Source organism: Hydractinia symbiolongicarpus, chromosome 5 (assembly GCF_029227915.1).
Source record: "Hydractinia symbiolongicarpus strain clone_291-10 chromosome 5, HSymV2.1, whole genome shotgun sequence".
In the NCBI taxonomy this organism is placed as follows: domain Eukaryota; kingdom Metazoa; phylum Cnidaria; class Hydrozoa; order Anthoathecata; family Hydractiniidae; genus Hydractinia; species Hydractinia symbiolongicarpus.
This window is the reverse complement of record NC_079879.1, coordinates 30,679,918-30,695,292: the sequence shown is the minus strand read 5'-3', so window position 1 is coordinate 30,695,292 and position 15,375 is coordinate 30,679,918. Positions and strand designations below refer to the sequence as shown.

Here is a 15,375-nt window from a genome sequence, read left to right as displayed (position 1 = left end):
GGACCAAAAAATAGAATGTCTCATCTATATTTATATGATTTAGGTTGGGTCACCAAGCACTACTAAAAGTATGGTGTCACCTATGAATATATTTTACTAGCTCACCATCCTCTAAGGGTAATGTCGGTACTCAAGCTGTCAATCAAGCAGGAGTTTTATATATCCTATATTTGAAGTTATATTACATTGATAATGTGATTTTTTTTTTATTTTGTGTGGCTGCTGAATAATGCTCTGTAATTGACTTTATTCTCAATGTTCTGTCAGGTGTTTGTTTACAGCATACTGTCATGTTTAAACTTTACTAAAGAATCCCTATTTCTGATATCCGCATGCTAGGACCTTTGTTACGAAGATATCATTGATAATATCTTCGATGAAATCAAGATATCATCGAAGATATCAAATTACCTTTAAAAGTTGTCTTTGTATCTATCTTTGTTTGACTTTATTTGTCTAGCTAAATTGTAAGTGTTTTGTATATATAAAAATTCTGTTGCATTTGTACCATGGAACTGAAAAAATATGATGAAAAATTCTCAAAGAATTATGTAGATACATTGTCTAATTAGCCAATGATAATCTATCTAGGCAAATTTTTTTAGTTTCTGCCATTTTAAAAAATCCTTGCTAATTTATTAGACTAATTTACGTCATTAGTTAGCTCTAAACTGTTTTCTTGTGCCAGGGTCCGAATTAGAAAAGTAAAGTCGGTTCACAAAAATTTTGGCGCTCTGTAATGAAGTAAACCACCAGCTAGATGTGGCCTGGGAATGCCTTAGATCAATTACCATTTTTCTATTGCCGTTCTTCGTTCTTAAGTTTTAAAAATGCGATCTAAATAAGCTTTTCTATCTTTGTTCTTAAGTTCTTAAAGTGCAATCTAAAACAGCATTTTTATCGCCGCTTTTCGTTCTTAAGTTTTTAAAATTCGATTTAAAAAGGCTTTTTTATCACCATTCTTCGTTCTTAAACTTTTAAAATGCGATATGAAAAAGCATTTCTATCGCCACTCAAAAATGTTTGATTCGCAATTTTATCATTTTCTTCATAAATTCGCAAAAATGGCATTTTGATATAATGTATACTTATTGTGAACAAAGTTACTTTTTGACAAGTATTCTTTTTAAGGAAAAGACAGGGCAGTGACTTTGTGACTTATTTCAAAATATTCATAACATTAATAAGAAAACTTTAAAATGAATATGAAATTCGAAAAGAAACGGGAAGGTTTGGATTTGGTTTTCATACATAGGTTGTTAAACACACCTGAAAAGAATTTATTTATTCCAAGCATTTTTACTCTTACTATTATGATATTTTTTAGAAATATAAATTATGTTTAACATGCAAATCGATCCTGAAAAGATTGTAGAGTTTTCTATCCAGGTATTACTTTCATTCTAAATTTAGTTTTCTATAAAACATTGAAGTTACAACAGCCATGCACTGTAGGAGTATATTTAATTGAATCTCTTTCTGTGTTATATTCTATAGGGCGGCACGCCTTACTATCGGGTTCGATGGCATGATGCATGGGTAGAGGAAGAATCTCTTTCACACACGTGGCAACATTTGATTGATAACTTTTGGAAGATTCAATCAGAACAACACAGCACTACAAAGTATGCGCAAAACACAAACAAATTATTGCCCAACTTTTCCAGTCTTTTGTCTAATAGTTGCATCACACAAGATGATAACCAACATTCCATGAATAGTAATCTTACTGAGTTAAGAAGTACTACTGTTCATCCAACAACTGCAACCACACTCTCTTTCAATAGCAGTTTCCATTACCCACAGGATAGCAGTCATCACGAGCAAAATAATGGACTTATTCAGTTTAACAATGACAGTCGCAACTTAACTCAGCACATATCTGGGAATGAGCAGTTCACAAAAACACCCCCTGCGATACTTGGTAACAACGATGTTTTTCGTCATCAGTCGAGTATTGAATACACACAACCGTTTCCACTTTCTGTACCAGACTTTACTCTCATGCCTGAGCGAACTGCACAAATGAAAGGTATCTCGTTTTCCTGCATCTTTTAATGTTTTATTCTCACAAATTCAACTAATTTCTTTTACTGGGTTTTGCTATACTTCTGCAAAATCTGCCGTTTGGATTAAATTAATTAAGCATTAAATTGGTTAGTTATTCAACCACTTATAAAAAAAGACAACTGTTTAGATAAAACAATATAACAATCCTGTTCAATCATTGAACAAGAACAAGCACAAAGAGAATCGCAACGAACAAAAAAGTATTTTAATTCTAAAGTTTTACTCGAAACGAAAATCTTCTTGTAGATTTGTCTCCAGAGGGTTACCCGTGGTATGTCTGAATATTTTGAAATTTGTATCTATTTGCAGATTCGTTGAAGGAGAAAGTTACCCAAAAATCACATTGTGTGAAGAAAGTAGCCAGCAAAGCACGTGTTGTTCGTAAAATTAAACCAACTTTACAAGCTGACGTGAGTAGCTGTAGCGATAATGTTATATGTAGCGACTGCGGGAGAGACTTTTCTCGTACTGTGAAGCCAAAGAAGAGATTACGTGAACATGTCCGCCGAATGCATTTAAAGAACGGAAAGTTCAAATGCTTGCAATGCCCAAAAACGTTTGTATGTCAGCAAGGCTTAAGAGATCACGAACCAGTTCATAGTAAGGAGCGGAAACATAGCTGCTCCTATTGCAACGAAACTTTCTTGAGGCTATCTCATTTATATATCCATCTACGAACACACGAAGAAGAGAAGAATTTTCGTTGCGAAGCTTGTTTTGGCACGTTTAACGTACAATCTGAACTTAAAGATCATTGTGACAGCAAACACAGCAGTGTTTCGGCTAACGTGAAGTGCGGAGTTTGTAAACAAAACCTTTACTCAGCGCAGTCCGTTTACTCACATAGCTTAAGACACTCCGGTACTCGCAATTTTAAATGCGACGTTTGCGGCTCGACATTTAAACGTAAACAAATATTAGACCAACATAAAAAACGGCACGAAACTAACGTGACGTCACAATCTTTTCAGTGCGACGTTTGCAAGAAGGAACTCACTACTAAGTCGTCTTTACGGGAGCATATGTTCTTAGTACATAAAAAGTCTTTGGAAGAAACTGATCACAAGTGTGAAGTGTGTGGGAAATGTTTTCGTAACTGGGCCAATTATCGACGTCACGTTCAGCTGCATCCAAAGCTGTTGGATAATTCCACTATCGCGCTGGCACAGGAAAAAGATGTTCTAAACACACTTGGTGCGAACAATTTAAGTTCGCATCGCTTCAAATGCAACATTTGTTCCCAAGAATTCGATACGACGAAGTTGATGCTAGAACATTTGAAAGAACATCAAGCAACTCCTAACACGGAAGTCGCAACTGGCGCAGGGAGTGTTGAAGGCCTGGCTTGTTCTGTTTGTTTAAAAGCTTTCACTAACCGGAAGTATCTCAGGAGCCATATGCAAATTCATAAATCCATTGAACTGAAGTGTGACGTATGTGGTATGTTGTTTAAAAGAAAAGACACGTTACGCATGCACAAGAAGAGACATATAGAGAGAAACGAAACAGCAAGCACTCTTACAAGCAAATCAGGTGAAATGTACAACGTCCGTAGAGAGTTAAGGGATAAAATCGGTAAAGCTGATCAAGATGGGCGTGTCTCTTGTCCATATTGTAAAAGGGTATTCAACACACGCAAGTTGCTGTTGGCGCATATTGTACTGCATGGCGATGTTTTTCATTCGTGTGATATATGCGGTAAAAGTTACAAACAGAAAAGCTGCTTAAATAAACATCGGAAAACCCATGTGAACAAAGCGACGAAAGCTAGTCGAGTAACGAAACAGAGGAACGTAGTAAATCATATAACCAAACTTAACCAATCGCGTTTAACTCGAAAAAAGCGAGACGAAGTTGTCGAGGAATCTTCAAACTTTGTAGGCGAAGCTAGATTAACACAAGTTTCTGACGAACATTTAAAAAATTCAGACCAACAAGGAGTTGTTAAGGAAGACAACGTGTCAAGTGAAATCAACCTTACAACTGACAAAAGTGAGTCTCACGAGGAGGATAACTCCATGTTTTTTTGTATAACGTGTGACAAAGTATTTCCCACGAAAAAACAATTGAAAAGTCATCAACTATCTCATAGCGATACTATACACAATTGCACAGTATGTGGAAAAACTTATCTCCGCCGAAACTTCTTGAGTAAACATATGATAAAAGTTCACGGTAGCCAAAAATTGGACAGCCAAGTAAGTGCAAGTGTGACGGAGGATTGTAATAACGAACTGGTTACAAATGCAGTAAAAATTATCATAGAAACACAATGCTCAAAATCATAAGAAGATCGTAAAGTATGCTTTAAATTTTTGGCTTCCAGAAATTTTTGCGAATTTTGCAAAGTTGTCATTTATGCAAGGAAATTAAGCTTATGCGAAAAAAAGCTTTATCTGTAATCAGTTTTTAATTTTATAATGAAAGCAATAACAATTTTCTTGTTTTTAAAGATTTTTTGATAATTTAATTGTCTTTATATTAAAGTTTAATGATTTGCAAAAATAAATTCTCGTTTAATCTTTTAAATTATTTACCATAATTATTATATGTTATAGCTTTGCTAGACGTCTCTAATAAAAAACGCTTATGTCAGCAAAAATAACTTTAATAACAAGCCGTAGATTCCACCGCCACCTCTTCTTTAATTTGGGGAACAGTCTGGACAGTTGAATTTCTGTGAAACAAAAAATTTGAGTTTCAAAGTTATTTTGGTGAAAACAAAGAAACCGGTAATTTTTCGTTTTTGAGAAACCGTTATATATCATTTCTCTTATCAAGTGACTAAGCACCAAGTCTAAAAAGTAAAGAGAATAATTTGCGTCCAGACGGTTTAATAACTCGCGATATTATTTTGATAAGAACTGAGATTTCTATCACAACCTAAGCAATTGTATTGCAACTGGCCAGTGCAAAAATTCGAAAAAGTTCAGTAATCAAGGCTGCAATTCAGATAGTATAACAAGCAATTTGCAAAGCAGTAGAAACAACTTCAAGGCAAAAATTGTTGGCTGTAGAAATAACTGCGGAATAGGACCTAAAGAATTGGGCAAAATGTGGAGTAAAAAAAATGGGAGTGCAAATTTCCTAATTTCCAAAAAAAATTTGGAACTTAGGGAGATAAAAGAATGCGAAATAGTAACCCCAAATAAATGAATATTTCGTTTATATCAAATTGCAAAAAATTGCGAATTCCCGTCCTTTTTTTAAAAAATAAAATTTACATATTACGAGGCAAATTCGCAAACATTAAGGCTGCATTCTTTTCTTCCGAAATCAGATTTCTTTTTTCTCTTAAAGGTAAAGTATCTGTGATTTTTCCCCAACGTAACATTTAGGTTCGAAAATGTTAAGCATGCGCCGAGACTTTAACCATTACGATTAGCAACTTCTCGGCAACTTCAAGGTGAAAATTAGAATTTTCTTCGTGTAACAAAAAACAATGTAAAGTAAAACTAAAATGTTTAATTCTTTGTTTATTACCCTTTTCTTCCAAAATCTATATTATAATGCCCGTATACGTCTGTCCGCCTGTCTGTCTGTCACGCAAAATGGTAGCTTAGCTGTGACGGGTGAACCCGTGGATTTTTCCACGGGCTAACGACTAGTCTATATTATACCCGTATACGTCTGTCTGTCTGTCACGCAAAATGGTAGCTTAGCTGTGCGATAGCGAGAAGCACGCAATGCGGTAAAAAGGTCGGGCGAACCCGTGGATTTTCTACGGGCTAACGACTAGTTTATATGTATTTATGTATATTTATTTGTAAAAACCATTTGATATATACGTTTGTTAGTCACTTTATTTTGTTCTTTTTGTGTTTAAACTCGTCATTTTTTATCTTCTTACCATAACAGAATATTTTTTCTTGACCAAATTTTGCGAATACTTTGCCAAACTGACAGTCTATAATTATAATAGTTTGCAAAATTTAGCACAAAAAACATAATTAATGCTAGCCACGATAATGACGCCAAGCTGTGTTAATGACAAAATACTTCTTTGCTATACCTTAAGAAAAGATGAAGGATCATAAATAGCACATATTTTGTTGAAATGAACCTTAAGAGTACTTTTAACCCCGCTCCTCTGATTGTTAACGCTTTTCATGCCACAGGCGGCGCAAAAATGCCTCACCTGAAATACTTTCGTCGTTAACATTAGAATCGTTAACCCAATGACTCGGATTCTTTCTACAGCTAGTTTTTTATCATTTTGGAATAAACGGACCAAAAAAATTTGAAAAAGCAGGTTCATGCTACGCCCATTTTTAAAAACTCCATCTAGTATTTTTTAATATATTAGTAATTTTCTACATTAAAGTTTTTATGCAATGTCCATATGTTAGAAATACTGCAAAAAAGCTTACGAAAATGTCTTTTATATCTAAAGTACCTTTTTAACCAAAATATTCAATATATGAACGCTATGTTTTATTGCTGGTGTATCAATATGTTCAGACTTTTTGCAAATTGGCATCCCAATAAGTTAGTGGATTATAATTATGGCTAAAATGTTACTCAAAGTATCAGAATAATACTTAATAAGGCATGATGCTCAATTGTCATGCGAGTCTCTATTTATCACCTATACTTCTATCTACTGACTACCCAACCTTGTCCCCAGGGTTTTTTGCCTTCATAATATAAGAGTAGACGGCGAAAAATTTCGCTGTCCTCTCTCAAATCTAAAAGACAAAAAACCTCGGGACGAGGGTGCTGAATACTAAACCCGGTTATAATGGACATAAAATACCGCGAAAATTAATTTCCCCCAAAATAGAACTCTTTTAATTCACAAAAACCAATTCTGCGAAAATTAGGTAGAGGTTTTTCTCATTTCTTTATTTACACTTCATTAATGTCACTTTTTTGAGGTTACTGGAGATATTGACACGGGTTGTTACGAATTTCTTGTATACCGACCAACTAAAATGTGGAACACTATCACCTTTTTGATTTTCAATAAGAGTTATAATTTTGTGAATATTTTCCTCCAGAAAGTCTTTATTTAAACAAATTTAAAGAAATTTGTATAAAAATCTATTTCTATTTAGTGTATTCTAATCTTTATTAAATGTCACCTCTGTGTTAATCTACACAAAGTGTAGAAAAAAACTTTTGTTTGGACCCCAGGTAAAAGAAAAAGTGTTTGAGATGACCTTTAATTATTCTCTATGTCCTGTCTGCTAACATCAAAAAGAAGAAACCGCGACTGTCTAAGACAAAATAATTCACAATAATAAAGCGAAAGTGAATTTATCATTCAAATGAACGCTCGTTGAAAATGAGTGAAGTTGTTATCAAAATTAAAATAAATGACGCCTTAAAAAATTTGTTTGCATACCATAAGACGAGTGTCACAAATGTCATTCTTTGAATATCTCATTTTGTAAATTAAAATTTGCCGCCTCTAAGTTTAAAAAACAACTGATAATGCATCATTTTATAACCACGCCTATCGTGACTAGACCTCCAACTCTCTGTAACATAACCCTTAATTCATCCTCTTCCTCAGCCTGATGTCAAAGCCCCTAGCGCTTACTTTGACGGCAAACAAGTCGCCAGCATCAATGTCCAAAAGGTGAAAACGCCTGAGGACAAGGTTGCTTTAATTAGCTAACGTTTTTTAATCATGAGTAGGCAAAAAATTTAACTTAATTATTATCATAAAAGTTTGTTTCTACATATAACGGAAAAGTTGCCTATGGGAAAAGTATAACCCCCCGCAGTAATGTCGACCCTCTGATTTTTATAAATAGAATTCGTACTTTGCACAAATCAAACAAACAAATAGTCACAGCACCACATTATTGTTACGTCTGTAGAACGCTTCTTCGCAGGTGTAGATGTATAATTAACATAATTCCGAAAGTTTGTGTACAGAGCATTCTGATGTGAGAATTAAATTTTGACATACTACTTCACCAAGACCTTTGATAAGGTACATGCATGCTGGTGGCTTTTTGGTGATCAAAGTTTTTCTCTCTCTATTGAAGCCTATTGAAAAACATTTCTAACGATGCATATGGAATCTTACTCAAATCTTTACAAGCAGCTTATTCTTTCATCAAATGAAGCCGAATTGCATAAAAACTGCTTTGTTCTGCAATCAGTTTGTCGAAAATAAATGTTTAATCAGAATTCTTTTTATAAACTTTTGTTTATGTACTTAAGCAGATGTATTTTTTTATATCACACGAAAAATGAAATTTTGTTGCTGAGAGATGTCGAGAGTTATTAGCATATCAATCAAACGAAAAGTAAAAAAACCACACACAGTATACTAGACTCGCAGAACCTAACTTCAAACCCCAACCCACAAAATCACTCCAGCAATGGAGGGTGAACATGGGATTAAAGTTGGTTGAAACAAAGATGATATTCACTTTGTTTATATTTGGCAAAGTCCAAATAAGGACGCAAATTGTGTAATACTTATTTATATGCAAGAATCAATGTGCTCTTTCTTACTATATCAACAATTTACTATAGTGTTTATGTCAAAACAAACACATTGGCTTCCTGACGTAATCTCGGTTGTTATTTCAAGAGCCGTTTTAGATCCTTAAGCTCCCAGCAAAACGTCGGCGCTCAATGTACTCAATTTCCATTACATTAAAGATGTCTGCGTTTCCTGAATTTTTATTGGTTGTAAAAAAATGTCCTGCCAAATACAAGCGTTGTGGCATTAAAAACATTTAATGCGCATGTCTGGACGATAAACGTTGGAAGCTTTGCCAAAGCCAGATTATGAGAAGCAGTCAGAAGTCCTTCCTAGAACATTAAATTCTGATAGCTAATAAAAATGTTTATTTTAGCTTATTGGAAGGGTTCTTGTTTGGCTTTGCACTAGAAATTTCGTTTTAGTAACAAGTACAAAAGCTGTAGTACGTCATACTTATTTAGGCAAAAAAAAATAAATTCTGTAGGAATTGCTAGGAGAAAAATAATTTAGCCAACTAAATATAAGTTTGTCATCTCTATGGCAACGATGTGTATGGTAGGAAACAGATTGCAAGTTTTAGAGTCATCATTAGCATGTGTAAGCGATGTGGCTGATACATCCGCCTCTTTTTCACAATCCAATCATAAAAACTCATTTTTCTAAAAAACTTTATTCACACATGTTAAAATATATCTTACTAATTATAAATAACAAAAAGAGAAACACAAAAACAATACTTTGAACATCAGATGCAATCAGGATGTGACACCTTTCGCCATGTTTAAAACTGTGAAGCAGAAAACAGTGTTACAATACTTTTTTTTAGTTTAAACACAAAACTGAACCTCCTCTTCAACACTTTTGATATTCATTTAAGCTTCAAGTAGTGGGAAATATGAAGGATGAGCTGAATCACAGTAAGTTTGCAAAAACAGTAAAACTTTTAACTTGCGCATAACGTAACACAAAATTAATTTTTGACGACAAACTTTCAATTGGTTGCGGACAAAAACAAAACAAAATATGTTCATTTTAAGCTCAAGTACGAGTTCTTAGCCAGTTATTAAAAAGAAAATACTTAAGGTGTTTAACAACATGAAAATAGCACTATAGCACTGCTATCTATAGGACGGGATTTTAAAAATCTAATAAAAAATTAACGTATAAAACAGGTTATTTTAGGCTATAGCCTTTGATCATCATTTGAGCGATGCGAACGAGTTGAAATACTTTTTGGAGAACCTGGCTGGTTGCCATGACTACTCCTTGGCAATGTCCCGTTGTTATATTGTGATGAATGCTGCGAAACAGAGCGCTGGTCAGATGAACTCCTTGAATAATTTTTTGAGGGTGGAGGGTTTGAAATTTCATCCCGCGTATTGTAAGCTGGTATATAATTATGATTGGTGGGATCGTATTGGCTGTTTACATCTGAATCAAAGTTCGAGATGGGAGTAACTGTATAACCCCTAGATACACTGTCAATTTTAGCGTGTGAAATAGGTACATTGTGCGCCTGCATGAAGCCGGTTGATGTTTGTTGTGTTGGAAAGAAAAATCTGGTTGGAGGTGGCATATACACATGCTGTTGTTGATTCATGTGGTTACTGCTACCGTGAAGCGTCGTGACTGCTGTTGACGGTACCCCAGACGGTGGGTTGATACCATCACTTGACGACCGGCGATTTTGGCGTTGTTGTTGATGCGACTGCTGCTTGTAGAGTTTCTTTCTTTCTTCTGGATCATCGCGTCCCGTTTTTTTCGCGTAAAATCTTCTCCAAGAATTTAGAGTTTTTGAAGTCCATATCCACACTCCGCTAGTCACACCTACGACCAGTAACATAAAGTAACGCAGGAAGAAAAGTTCAGGTTTGGGTAAGATATCATCTGTGCAATTTCGGTTGGTTAAACACACAAATATATTTTCTGTTTTCTCCTCCATTTTTTTTAAGCGGTTATACTCGTGTAGAAAACAGCCAACAACAACCGAAGCTGGCACAGAATACAAGACCGAAAATACTCCAATACGCAACACTAACCGCTCGAATTTATTCGTATTTCTCTCCCTGCGAAGCTCTTTCCGTATTTTCACCAACGCCACAAATCCCATGCACAAAAATAAAGTTCCAATCAATAAATAAATCAGCAGAGGAAGTGCGACAAAAAGTAGTAAGTCTTTACTGTTGGAGTTGCCGATGTAACACAGTCCAGACAGTTTGTCGGCGTCAACTTTTCTGGTTACCAAGGCAACAATGGTTTGAATAGTCGGTACCGTCCAGGATATGGCATGAAAAAGCGACGAATATTTCTCAATAGCTTCATGACCCCACTTTAAAGCCGACGATAAAAACCATGTCAGAGATAAAATTACCCACCAAAGCGCAGACGCCATCCCAAAAAAATAAAGAAAGAAAAACACCAACGTACAGGATGTAACAGACATTCCTTCGATGACCACGTGCTTGCCATTCTCAGAGTTTTCACAGATAATGTTTTTGTACCCGCCAAAAGCACGAATTAAATAACCAATCGAGTAGAGGTTATAACAAAACGATAAAAATATGATCGGTCTCTCGGGATATTTGAATCGTTTGTGATCGATTAAAAACGTAGTGACAGTAAGAGCTGTCGAGAGAAAACAAATAATGCCCCATGTTGAGATCCACACTGTGGCAAATTTTACGTCAGCCGACGTGAATGGCTCGTGGTTTTCACATTTTGGTGCGCAATACTCTTTTTTATCTTTCTTGATGTACACTGACTCTGGATCCATACTACATATCGTTCTAAACTTTAGATTTTTACCGCCAAACACTTTCACGAATACATTCCAATTACTTGTCTTTTTCAACGACGACAGCCAATCGATTCCCTTCGGAAATTTTTCAATAATCTGAACCCATGTCGGTTTTGTGGTTAAACTTAAAGCTTTTGTTGTTTTCCTTGATATTTTTGTTGGCTTGGTTGGTTTTGAGTCGGGTGGGCTTCCGCACAACGCATTGTCGTCCATACTTGATAAAAAATCGCATCTTAACACCTCTGGCCATTCGAAACGATATTTTTTCATTAAAGGTTCGCATCCATCTCGAGCCGCTTCACAAACATGTCGGCAGGGATATACCGGCGTCGGAGTGTTGTCGATAGTATGACAAATTGGTAAAAACATGTTACATATAAAAAACTTGAAGTTTTCATAACATTTCACCGAAAATAACGGCGAAAATTCACTAACACGTCGTGTCGCTTCATCCATTTTGTCGACATTCATTTTGACGTTTGGCATTAACGTCATGTTGTAGTTTATATCACTGCATAACTCAACTTCCAATTTTACGCATTTTCCTTCATCGATAAGTAACGATAACACGCTAATGTCACTATAAATTGATACGATAACAAGGACGGTTAGAAAGTTGGCCAACATGGCGGCGATAAAAGTTGGTTGTACCTTACAGAAAGCTTTTTTATGCGCTCTTTTCAAATCGGAATTGATGAATAATTCGATGAAGGATAATTTGTTTGCTTACGTTAACTAACAGCAGGATATCAACACAACCATACATAAGATATTTCTAAAAAAACCGACCAAAGAACATGTTAAATATTTACAAAAACAGTAAATGCACATGTTAAATTAATTATATTTTCAACTTCAAGCAAGAAAAAACTTTTCACCGTAAACACTACTTGAAAGTTGCAAATATTATTTCATTAATAATAAAAAAAAATCTATTCGCTTATGTCTTATAGTCTACATTCAAATTTGTAAATAAAAATAGAGTCAAATTAATTGACAACTTTAATGACAATCAGTGACGTCACAACCGCTAGAGCTGAATGACACAAATTTCGTCATGAAGACTCTAAAATTTATAAAATACACGTTCATTTAATAAAAACTTACTTTGAACTTCGTTTTCTGTTTATCACAGACCTACATACACTACTGCTATCGTCGAACCCCTATGTGGATATTACTTTTTTTTCTTTAATAAAGTTTTTCTTTCTTTTATGAACAGAAAAGCATCTGCAAGCTCGATAACAATCGGAAGGAACAATACGTATTGTTATGTTAATTTTAAGGTTGAAGAAAAGTTGTGAATAAAAGGCGAGCATTTTATCGTTGTGTTGTTAAACGTTCAGGCTAATGATTGTTGTGTTTATGAGGGGGTGTCCCAATGTTGATATTTCGAAGCAAGCCACAATTAGAAGTAATTAAAATATTGCACGCGTAAAAAAAAATGTGGCAGTTGGGAAATCAAAAAAATTGGAGAACAATTTGCACATCAAATATCTTTCACATTTTTTAGGATTATCTGTTTTGTTTGTATTGACGGAAATACTTTGTTTGTAATAAAATCAAGTTTTTTAAAAAAAAATTTCCAGAAAAAAAAACATATTCGTGCTAAAGTAAATTTCTTATTATTTCCTTCGCGCCATTTTCCTTTTTGAGAAAGTCATACAAGAGCAGATATCTTTATTTACAACCTCGATCCCAGGACCTCTTGCTGTCGTTCTAATGTCAGAAAATATACAAGATGCTCGGTGAACGAGCATGGTTTATATGAACATGTAAAATGTGATTTTGAGAAGCGAGTCTAATTATACAGGCCCAGTTCTTTTAAAAGACCTTTAGAACATAGAAGTTTTTAACCTAACCAGTTCTCGCTAAATAAATAAATTCATAAGAAACAAGGATTTCTTACCTTCGAAATATAGCGAACTACTTTTTTGTACTGTAGACACTGTGTTATGAAGCAATTAGTCAAGAAGAAATAACGTACTCAAAGTTCAGTTACAAGCAATTAGCGGAATCTTCTTAACTGTTTTAAAATCCCTTTAATTTTAATTCTTCTTTATCTGTCTATAATTGGAGATGTAATCCCATTTTTATATGTGTTTTTAGAAACAAACAAGACAAATGGATTACAGTCTTATAAAGTTGAGTTACATGACCAATAGTGTAATTGTGTGCCGAAATATAGTGATTTGAAAATCTTTCAGGATAATGCAATCCTAAAATGTGGAAAAATGTTTAACTTGCCGCGAGCTTTGATTATCGGAAACCGGCCGATTATGGTTTCATTCAAAAGTTACAGCTGGCTACGTGAAGTCTACGGCTGCTGAAAAGCATGGTTCCTGCAGGACCTAAATTCAACTTGTACATCCTTAGCATAAATTAGCAATTTGGCAGTCATTTGGAAAGGACGATATCGTTGTGGAGATTTCATGCTCATGTTACACAGATATAAGGACAAAGTGAGGATGCGGTGTACATAAAAAATCGAGGTTTTTTTCTCGACGACCAAGCTGATTACAATCATTTTATTTTGTTAAAAAACAAGAAACAAAAGTTGTATAAAAAAGTTCTGCCTGGTCGTCGTAGCAACTTCCATAATGTTGTCGCCATGAAAATCAAGAAAAAACACCGCCTGATAAATCTTTAATCACTTTCTTATATAGCGAATCAAAATCAAAAAATAACCACCCTAGTTCCCCTGTCCCTAAAAAAAAGCTCTACTCGCGTTTTTAAAGCCGGTGACTAATCATTAAAGTTAACTAAAGAGGGGGATAAACAGTTGCAACGAATAAATACAAATCAAAATTTCGCTTTATTGTTTTTCAAAAAAACCTAAAAATTTTTTTTTGTTTGTTATGGGTTCACAACCATTTCTCAACATCCTCCACGTATGCACGTACGCCTTTAGCCTTGCACTGATGTAGCAATATCCTATCCTAGTAATCTTGTGGGGCCCCATCAGTATATTAGATTAAAACGATTAAAATTCTTACGAAAATAACATTATTGAAATTAGAAAAAACTATGTAAAGTACATTAATGGCATGTCTGTATCTGACGTTATATTGTTGTTTTTCGTTGCCACAGATTATCTGGTCGGCGCGTTGAATAATTAAACCTCCGACAAACCAAAAGTATGTAAACAAACAGTATAACACGTTAGTTATTACCAGGAAATTAACGAATTATAAAATTGACGCGTATTAGAAAATCACTATTAACCCTATTACACCTGAGCTTTTTTGGCCCTTGTAACCCTGGGGGGGGGGGCACAAAGTGCCCGCGGGCCATAAATCCTGAACCACTTGTGCTTAAGTGATGAAACTTGGCTCAATTGGAGAATGTCTTAGTACAAACTCAATCCAGGTAAAAAAATAATTTGATGACGTCATAGGGATTAGAAATGACGTCACACATGTGAAAAATGACGTTTTAATTTCTCGCGTGTTACTAATGATATGTCCTTGATTCTTGGTAGATTTTTGGAATAAATACCAAAATATGTGATCCACATGAAAAAAGTAATTATAATGACGCCATTGGGGTAAAAAATGACGTCATTTCGGCAAAAAAATTTTATTTTAACGATAAAGATAAAAAGACCCGTTCTACCAGAAATATTGATACTCATGTCATTAAATTTGGCATATATGTAGAACAGGACATTTAAAGATAATCGAGGTAAGGAAAACAATATAATGACGTCATGGGGATCCGAAATGACATCAATTTGCTGGATCGATATTTCCTTCAAATTTGGTCTGCTTTTTGTCCCTAGTAACCATATATCACCTTAGCAACACCTTGGTTACCACGTAGTAACCAACATACATGTAATAATATATACCCAATAATTATATACCCAATACAACATCTTATAACATTCTTACATGAATGTCAACGGTTTTCAAAATTCCAAAAAATTAACCCCGTCCAAAAAAGCAATACCCCCAGCAAAGCACAAAATTTTTCCAAAAATTTTTTTTTCATTAGAAGCAATAATAAAATTTTAGCACTTAATCACAGGTGTATCTAAAGTTATGCCTAGTCATAAAGA

At 34.6% G+C, this 15,375-nt stretch overlaps 2 protein-coding genes across 2 annotated transcripts; one reads left to right on the top strand and one right to left on the bottom strand.

The window, feature by feature from the left end:
* The first annotated feature begins 980 nt into the window (after nucleotides 1-980).
* LOC130645886 (zinc finger protein 616-like) lies at nucleotides 981-4,599 on the top strand. The gene is made up of 3 exons (XM_057452013.1): nucleotides 981-1,389; nucleotides 1,498-2,032; nucleotides 2,380-4,599. The coding sequence occupies exons 1-3, from the start codon at nucleotides 1,339-1,341 to the stop codon at nucleotides 4,356-4,358; spliced, it is 2,565 nt and encodes an 854-aa protein (XP_057307996.1). The 5' UTR covers nucleotides 981-1,338; the 3' UTR covers nucleotides 4,359-4,599.
* A 4,573-nt stretch (nucleotides 4,600-9,172) lies between these two features.
* Nucleotides 9,173-12,575, bottom strand: LOC130645888 (frizzled-10-B-like). The gene is made up of 2 exons (XM_057452015.1): nucleotides 12,423-12,575; nucleotides 9,173-12,090 (listed from the first exon to the last, which is right to left on the bottom strand). Exon 2 carries the CDS (start codon nucleotides 11,940-11,942, stop codon nucleotides 9,702-9,704), a length of 2,241 nt encoding a protein of 746 aa, XP_057307998.1. The 5' UTR covers nucleotides 11,943-12,090; nucleotides 12,423-12,575; the 3' UTR covers nucleotides 9,173-9,701.
* Nucleotides 12,576-15,375: the final 2,800 nt, after the last annotated feature.

What these genes read in the sequence shown, in the direction of transcription:
- LOC130645886 (XM_057452013.1), top strand. Translation starts at nt 1,339, where the DNA reads ATGTTTAACATGCAAATCGATCCTGAAAAGATTGTAGAGTTTTCTATC. An exon ending in TTGTAGAGTTTTCTATCCAG is followed by an intron (nt 1,390 to 1,497) that starts GTATTACTTTCA and finishes TATATTCTATAG; the next exon opens with GGCGGCACGCCTTACTATCG. An exon ending in GCGAACTGCACAAATGAAAG is followed by an intron (nt 2,033 to 2,379) that starts GTATCTCGTTTT and finishes ATCTATTTGCAG; the next exon opens with ATTCGTTGAAGGAGAAAGTT.
- LOC130645888 (XM_057452015.1), bottom strand. Translation starts at nt 11,942, where the DNA reads ATGTTGGCCAACTTTCTAACCGTCCTTGTTATCGTATCAATTTATAGT.